The sequence below is a fragment of the Ischnura elegans genome, chromosome 3, assembly GCF_921293095.1.
Source record: "Ischnura elegans chromosome 3, ioIscEleg1.1, whole genome shotgun sequence".
NCBI lineage: Eukaryota > Metazoa > Arthropoda > Insecta > Odonata > Coenagrionidae > Ischnura > Ischnura elegans.
Genome location: NC_060248.1, coordinates 136,565,405 through 136,574,655, shown reverse-complemented (window position 1 = coordinate 136,574,655; position 9,251 = coordinate 136,565,405). Strand labels below are relative to the sequence as shown.

Below are 9,251 nucleotides of genomic sequence, written 5' to 3'. Positions count from 1 at the left end.
CTCCGCTCTCAGCTATGATGGCGATCACGCACATCAATACTTTCCCCTAAGTCGTCCAGTCAATTATGCTCCCGATGCCTTCCCTTCACATATGATAAGAAAAAAAATTACTTTCTGTACGGTACGCTACATTATAAAAAACAACATTCTGAATCTAACTGTTGTACATTCCATATCTTTTCATTTATTTTCATGACCTGATCAATCGTAGAAACCGCACAGACAACCACGCTAGTACCGCTTTAGACGACCACCAAGTCATAGTGCATTGTATGCTGCATGCTGGGGTATACTCACCCCATGCCAAACACCACTGAAGTGGCTCGCAGGGTATTATGCAGATGTATCATCATTCAAGCCAGGCTTAAGTCTTCAAACCTATCAAAAGCCCTTACTCTGACATACATTCTCGATCAGTCTCTTCAATGGCTGTCCGTTTTAGAGTCAATCTCTTATTTTATTTTTATGATCAAATTTGCTGTAGATCAAGTGACCTTTATTAGTGAACAATGCAGACTACGTAGGTATGTGACGTCTCGAGAGGTATATAGGGCCCTTAGACTCTTTTCCCCCCCTCCCCACTTCCCCGACGCACTTGAATACCTCCCCCTAACCCCAACTCCACCCAATGACGCGCAAACCGAACCTGTCCCGACCGCCTTCATGATCCACACGGACTTAAATTCAGGAAAAAGTTTTTACTTTGCTTTGGGATATTTGTGCTAGGCAACCTCCCTGCGATCCTTAGCGTTTCCTCACCCTCCATTACTCCTCCAGAGCTGTAAGTAAGAAGCGGTGCGTCACTTTGGCTTTATTCCCTCATTCTGTTGTGCGAAGGTTTAGTCTCACAGGAGTTCGGTTAGCGTCGAGAAGTGGACAATCTGTCGAGGAAGAGTACTGGTAAGTTAAATGCTTGTTAATAACGTAATATTCCATGCTATTTCTATGCAATAAATCATAATTTTTGACTTTGTTCAAACTTTTCGTGTTTTGTTAACTATTTTCAAAACCTGGCTCCAGGAGCAAGGTCTGGTTACGTGATATATTATCACGAACAAGATATATGAAAGAAAAAATTTTGATCACGCATTCACAAATTTTTCATACAATTAGAACATGTGCCGAAATTTACATGAACTTGTGCCATTTACAGTGCAATGAAATCAGGTCTTTAAAAATGGCTTAAACAGGTGTGCATTGCATGCATTTCCGCTGTCACTTTTCCTTGTTGTCATACGAATAAAGGTATAGTGCGTCGCTTTTCCTCTTCCTTAGTGGTCCTTAAAAGGACCACTAAGGAAGAGGAAAAGCGACGCAAGGCCACCATAGAAAACCAGAGGGACGACGATGGAGAGGCAGAAGCGTCAAGGAAGCTGTACGTCACCATCCCTTTCATTGCTAGAACATCAGAAAGGATCGCCAGAATATTAAAAAAGCATGACGTGGTCACTAGATACAACTGTGTGGCCAAGATAAGAGACTTCCTCCCCGGGCCCAAGGACATCATTCCTCAGGAACTGTACGAGGGGGTATACAAGGTGCCTTGTTCCTGCGGGAAATCCTACATAGGGGAAACTTGCCGCTCCATGCATGTGAGGATCAAAGAACATCAAAGGGCGACCAAAAACAAACAATTTCAGCTCTCAGCCATCGCCGAACATGCATGGTCGGAACCTGGCCACGACATCAAATTTGAAGAAAAGAAACTTTTAGCTAAGGAGTGCCGATACTTCCCAAGGCAAATCAGGGAAGCAATAGAAATTCAAAAAAACACCATTGAATTTCAATAGAGAAGATGGATACTTCCTTCACAGCGCGTGGAAAAGAGTAATCCAAGAGAGAGCCAATCAGATAGAAGCGCCCAGTCAAACAGCCAATCACAATGCAGCTCCCATCCAGCCTACGGTATATAAGCGAGGCAGAAACCGACAGCCGACACCTTCGACCTGAAGACGCTGGCAGGATAGCCAGCGAAACTGTTGTCTATGAACAATCTGACGCGGAAGGAAACCCGGAAGAAATGCAGAGATCATAGTGCCCTTAATATAATTTTTTGTGTTATAGCTTATGGGGTATTTCTTTTTTCATTTTAGAGCTTACAAAAGGTGTATTGAATAATTCCATCAATCCATTAAATGAAAGCAAAAGCCTAACATCAAGCTTTCAACCATCCCTTTCAAGTTTTATGGCTTGACCTTTGGAGTATCATCATCGGTCATACTGCTCAAAGTATGCATGTAACATGGAAATAATGAGAAACTACATGCAATGTTACTCAACGCCAGTAGCGAGTGATCATACATCTGTGCAGTGAAGTGAAAGTGTCAATATTTCATTAAAAAATCATTGTCAGTTGCGTGTTCTATGTGAAGTGTTGGTGAATATAAGTATTTTGGAGAATCGCTGTTGTAAAGCTGAGCTCTGCCACCCATGGACCCAGGAGGAAATAAAAGGTAGGGAGTCTTCTCTTCTTGCAGTTTGATCGATATGGAGCTTAAACATTTTTTGCTGAAAATTATTTAAAACGCATTAGTTTTAGCTCCCACTTTTATGTTGAGAAGGAGAATTCATTGATGCAGGGTGTCGTCTTCTTGAAAATCCACAGTTTTCTTTGCATGCTGGTTCTAGTGTTATTCGAAATATAGCAGGATAAATAACAAAACGATTTTCAGATAAGGTCAATAGATATTAAATGCAATTATTGCACATCTACTATCGTGTAACACTCCCACTAAGTTTAACAAGCTCGACTTAGGCAAGATTAGAATACTTTTGATTTGATACCTCACATGGTTCAGATATCATGCGTCATTCAGTTTACACTCCAATAAAATGTGTGTAAGTTAAATCTACATGTAAGAGGTAAAGTGCAAGCAACCCAAGGGTGTGTGGTAGCGGGTGATTCCATGCCAATAATAGTGAACGAATAGTTAGCATAATAAGAGTCATGTATCAATTGTAACATGCCAAAAAAATACATGCAGATACATAGTATTGAGAATTAAAGGAAATTGTTATCTAAAATACACAGCCAATTTTATCTAGTCCACGTCAAGGTGTCTTAGAGCTAAACTTTCTCAGTTATTACGCGGAAAAACGACATGTTAAATCTATTGGTTTTGTAGTCAATGTCCCTAATCTTATCCCCGTGATCGTTTCTACTATAATAATTAGGCTTTCTGAAAATATCTTGAACATCAGGCAAATAGTATTCTACCTGAAATTTTTGCAAAATATTTGATCTTAGGTTTGCCCTTCAATCGCTTTGACTTTCCGAATTGACGTGCTAGCAAAATTATTCAGGAAGTATGTATTGAGCTGAATTAGGGAGAGAGAGATGAGAATAACTGAGTCACCACGTGGTAGAAGTGGGTTGGAGTGAGAAACGCATTTGGTCTTCGGCAGTAGATAAGCTTTTTCCATTCCCACTGCGATGTTAACACATGAACGTTTAAACCTACGTGAAGCAGTGATCGCGGCGAGCAGGACGTTATTTGACTGCAGCTTTATGCGATGTCATTACCAGTATCTATCTCTCTCCTGAATGACATGCCTTGTAAGGACAATGCACTAACGCTCGTCCGAATATTTATATTCTAAATTATGGTTATACCTCTTTACCGACATATTACTTGCTTTGCATATTATCTGAAGATTTCTTTTGCTCGGAATGATGTAAAGACAACTTGCACTTTTCCACATATATTATTACTTGAAATCGAGTCAACATAATTCACTGGACTCTTGATAACTGATGATGCTGCAGTGCAGTGAAACATGTTGACTTATTTTTAAATAAATATTTATTTGGAAAAGAGTATGGTATCTTAACTTCATATTCTACCATATACTTCCTATTTTGAAATGTAGTATTTCTATCCAAGACAACGCAAGCATTTGTATACAAATGGTATATCTTTTGTACATTTACAAATTGTACCGATTTTTGTAATACAATTGTATTACAGTTGTATTCAAACTTCTTGTGCACAGATGATTCGCAATTCAGTTGTAATAAAAAGTAGAGATGTGCAAATAGTATCCGCAAATACTCGAATACCTCGAATACTAGAAAGTATTCGATATTCGAGGTCTAGAATAGTTATGCTAAAGGTACCGTCTCGAATACCTCGTATACTTTGAATTTTGCATCATACACTGTTGAACGCACGTCGTTGGTAGTTGACTTGGAGCGGTGGAAAGAGTTCGACGTGGGGAACTGAAAATGGTCGGGTGAAAAAAATCCCCGATTCCCCCACCAGGAGAACCTCAGTGCTGTGGGATAGTAACTACATTGCACAATTCCCAAAATCTGCTACCCCCTCCATCCATCAGCCCTCGGCCCCTCCTCCGACGCTTTCCTCCTCTCTGAAATCAAACAAAAGCCCCAGCTTGCGCAGGGTTCGTATTACGAAGACCATTAAGTCAAAAGCTTCAAAAGAAAATATCAAGTTACTGGAGAGCAACGGAATTGTGTTTCACCCTTCCTTCTTTCTCCCCCACTGACCTTTTTCTGCCTACCTGCTTTGAAGTTCCCCATTTCTGGAGGTCAACCGCGGCATGAGTCATCTATTAGCACAATAGGTGTCTAACATTGACTTTCGTCAATTGATGTTACCCCTTTATTGGATTGAAATTTTAGTAATGTGCGCTTAATTTCAAAAAGAATAAGACCAAACACGACATATTTATGACTTTATTTAAGCATTTTAAGCAAAGAAATAAATGCCAAAATAAGACGGAGACTTAGCGTTCAGGCAAAATTCGATATCCTCACAACTGAGCTTCGCGGAAGTTGATGCGATATTTTTTTCGAAAACATATATCAAGTTATAATTTATGAGTTATGCTATAAATCTCTATTGTCACAGACGAAGGGATATTTTCTCAAGATATTTGGTTTCTCCTTGCTAGCAATTTGAATTCATCTGCTTATCTTGTGAGAACTTCCAAAGATGGACTGAAAATAATTGAAGAAAATCCGGTGGAGAAGCAAGTATTTTGCAAAATGCCTCGGATTGTCCGCTAGCACTTGACAGTAGGAGTGAGGGTAAAGCAAGCTACATGTTGAAAATAAGAAGTTGGATGAAGCCGAGTATCAGATGGGTGTGCCGCTGAAATGGCGTTTGGTAGATAAGAATGTATACATCAGACAAATCCATTGTAGCAGTGTAAAAGCCGAGATGGCATGCAATAATTTTTTCGTGAGGTGGTGTCCCCTTAGGATATTTGAAAGATGTTAGCTGAATCAATTATAAGCCCAAATTGTTTCTGTAAAATTAAAATATTCCATTAATCAGCTAAATTCCGATTTGAATCCTTTAAAGGAAATCTCAATTACTCGCCAAAATCCTGGGTTTCCTGTTGCATAGGCAACCTAGTTGAACATTCCCGCATTCATCGTTTTTTTCATCCCCCCTGAAAAACGATAGATCGAGGTTCCACTGTATATCTTTTTTATTTATACATTCATCAAGGGGAATAGAAGAAAAAACGTACGTTTAATATGCTTTGCACAATTCTAGTATTCGAGGTATTCGAATATTCGAGCAATGATTTAATATTCGAATTCGACATTCGAGTTTGAGAAATTTTCTATTTGACCCATCTCTAATAAAAAGACAAAATACAAGGGAAATATACATTTGTTACACCTTTGTAATTAATCTGTAATTAATTTTAATTATAATCTTTACATTTTAAAATGAAGGAAAATTGATATTTATAACTATGGAAAAAATAATCGCATAATTTCATAATTGCCGACGACTTTTATTCATGAAAATATCATAAAAATTAAAGCATGGAACGGCCTTGGTAACCATCAGTTAACTGACCGGGAAAACCTAAGATCATACATGGACTTGATATTTGGAACGTACATTATGGCATCGTAAAAAAACGATATCCCAGAATTTTGAAAATTTTTCTACACAAAGCCTGTCAAATTATATGACAACATAGATAGCAAATATCGACTATCATATAGAATTAATCCATTAGATTACCACTATCATTATTTATTATTCAAAAATATCTAAAGCATGGTGTTTAAATAGAACACATATTGGACTGACCAATTTGAAAAGTATTTTTTACATAATGAAAAGTAAAGAAGACTTTGTAATTCCGCAAAATATTTAATTTGCGACCTAGGTTTCGACGTGGCTCGTCATCGTCTGGTACGAACCCACAGAAGACAGAGAATATACAGCCGCAGACAAAATTTTATTTTAATCTTTACTTTTCATTATGTCAAGAAGGTTCCATTAAGTCACGCCTGAAAGAAATACTTTTTGTACATAATACTAATTGTAAAATGAAATGCATTGGTATTAAGTAATACTGCAAATTACGTAGACTGTGGATTAATAACTCAATATAAAAATAGCCTCAGGGAATATCCAATGCATTCCACAGCCGTACAAGCGAGTATATGTCGATTTTCCGCCAAGAGGCGGAGCATTGATGTTTGTGTTCTGCTCCGCTACGCTCCGGCTCTATTGTCGGAGCGGAGCACTTCAATTCCTGCTGGAGTGGAGTTCTCGCAAGAAATGCTCCGCTCCGGAGCGGAGCGCCTTGTTCCCATCGTCATCGCTCCGCTCCGGAGCAGAGCAGCAGGAATTGAACTGCTCTGATCCGACAATGGAGCCGGAGCACAGTGGAGTGGAGGAGCGCTCCAGGTCCCTGGTTGAAACCAGGAGCAATATATAATAAACAAGTGTAAGTTTACAAAGTTCATCTTTAATTTCATGCGTACAACGCGTTTCGGCTCACTGAGCATAATATTTTATTTGTCTTCACCTTGTTTACCATATCGGGGAGAGAATGTAGGGAAAAAAGTAAGTTGCAGGGTGTCATGAAAATTTTCTGGATGATTTTTTGTGGGATGAGCCACAAGTAGACCAATACATAACCCTTTTCCAGCATCAGGAAGTGAAAAAAATCATGAGACTACTCTAAAAGAGTAAGGTTATGAATAATGAACCAAATGTTAAAAAAATGACAGCTGTGCTCACACATCAGTCAAGCTTCATCTTCTGAGCATCAACATTCAGTGAGTATTCCATTTCTTTCAAACCCTATCTCTCATTTTCCACTTCTTTCTTTATTCACCTTAAGGACCCTATACCTGCCAATAATATAGAATCACCAATAATTAAGAGTTTAATTTCATGGCACTTACATAAAAACATATTTATTGCATTGCAGTTTCAAAACTACACAATAACAACAGGAAAATTTGCTTGAGTAATAGCTTAATATTAGTATCCACAAAGCAGGAAGATTAAAGACCAAAATGATTCAGAGCTGATCAACAGCTAAAACATTTTCAATTTATAAAAATTTTTCTTCCTTGATCCATGATCATTTACCGTGATCGGTCATCACAAATGTAAAAACACCATAAAATATATTTTCCATTTTTTCAGCAAGTACAAATAAATAAGATAACTTCCATAAACAGTTCCTCAATACTGAGAATTTCATTAGCTTCGGGAGTTGATTATACCACACAAGACTAAGGAAGTTCCTCAACACATACCCTTTTGATAACGCAAAGCCATGGAATTCTGTGGCACAGGTCTTTGCAGTTTCTTGAGAACCTTGTCACAATTGGGAGCCATTCTCTTCACACGTCTACCTCGACTGGCATCCAATGCATCACCATCTATCAAGGTCGTCGGAATAGTCACGAGAACTTTCTTAGGGTGGGCACAACACGAGTGCTTGCTCTTTGAGCCACCACAGGGTGGACAGTGAGCCACACTCCCCCCATGCCCAGCAAGTGGAGCTGCCAGGAGACGCTCGTTAATCCCATACATTTCAGCGCCTGAAATGAGATAATATCATCATGGCTACATCCTTTGTTACTCTGTGAATGTAAAAAAATCAAAAGACCTACAAAATAACATGTATCCACAAATATTGATGCCATTGGAGAGAAGTCAGTCTATTCAAACATCAACCAATCCTCCAGCCAGTGTATTGCAAATTTCACTTTTGCACCCTAATGACTAGAGAATATTTATCAAATAAAACATAATGGAAAATGTTGTAACTCTCCCCTAAACTTGGATTTCTAAAAAATGAGAAGGAAATTAAAATTAATATATGATTACAGATTGTGATGATAAAAAAATAGTCTAATTCTATGCTTGTCGCAATTTAAACTAATGAAAAAGTTGACGCCGTATGATCACAATGAAGGCAATAAAATATACAGCCATCACGAAGCCTCAAACCCTGTTCCCCCGGGTGGTAGCCGTAAATGCTAACCACTACCCCACCCGACCCTCCTGTTGAGTGGTACGATATCATGGAACTATACGCGGCTTGTGAAAAGTACCGAATGAAAATTAATTAATTACAGCCAAACTAAGGCCCATTCAACGGAACCACTATTAGTTCAGGGATGTGTTCACCATTCCGAAGGCCATAAAAAATACGGCATTGAAAAAGGCGGAGCAAGTTTCGTGGTCTCCCCTTGTGAGTATCATTGTATCGTACACCCTACACTATCGCTAAAGCGCACTACTTACCTCTAGAAGCATCATTGCAAGAAATACCTCATACTGCAAGGGTTTTGTCGGGGAGTAGGTTGTAAAAGAGTTCCATTTCGTCTATGTTATACCACACGGGGAATACTTCTTAAGATACTTCGGATCGGAGTGTTTTCTTCCACGACTTCGGGTTAACACCGCAGGCATCGCCAGCAATTATGACAGGAGATAACACTGTGGTGCTTTGAATCAGTATAATCAACCTTCCATACTCTTGACGTTCTCGATTCGCAATTTATCCCTGAAATACTCTGCATTAGGCTTAGGCATAGCCCCTTTCTATGACGTTCTCGCAGATTGAAGAGGGCAAAACCACCCGAACAAAGCTCCTTCTAACTCTTCATGGTCAGCATTCCTTGGGCGCTTTTGTTTTTTTATTGCGAAGAGCGATTAGGAAGATAAATTAATTACGCCACTGTCATATTACTCTATCATTTTTATTTTCTTGCTTAGACGTGTTTGGTGTTTTTGGTCATGGTGTCTGCCATCAAATGCTTTCTATTCACACAGCTTACAGACGTGCGGATACGCTGCCGAATGCTTTCTGCCGCCCGAGGAACAAAAGAAGATCAACTATTCGCGAATGTTAATTCCACAATATTTTCACCAAAATGAACTACTTATTCACCGAACGCCAGTTTACTGCATGAATTTGAGACTATACACTCCATGTTAACTTCATTTGTA

General features: G+C 39.0%; 1 protein-coding gene across 1 annotated transcript in view; it reads right to left on the bottom strand.

Annotated features, from left to right (window-relative positions):
• Window positions 1-6,724: 6,724 nt before the first annotated feature.
• The window catches only part of LOC124156630, a 37,447-nt gene continuing 34,920 nt past the window's right edge, over window positions 6,725-9,251 (bottom strand). The window contains exons 6-7 of the mRNA XM_046531287.1: window positions 7,547-7,834; window positions 6,725-7,132 (exon numbers count right to left, since the gene is read on the bottom strand). Coding sequence (XP_046387243.1) covers window positions 7,113-7,132; window positions 7,547-7,834 — 308 coding nt within the window. The 3' untranslated portion in view covers window positions 6,725-7,112. The remainder of the gene's footprint in view (window positions 7,133-7,546; window positions 7,835-9,251) is intronic.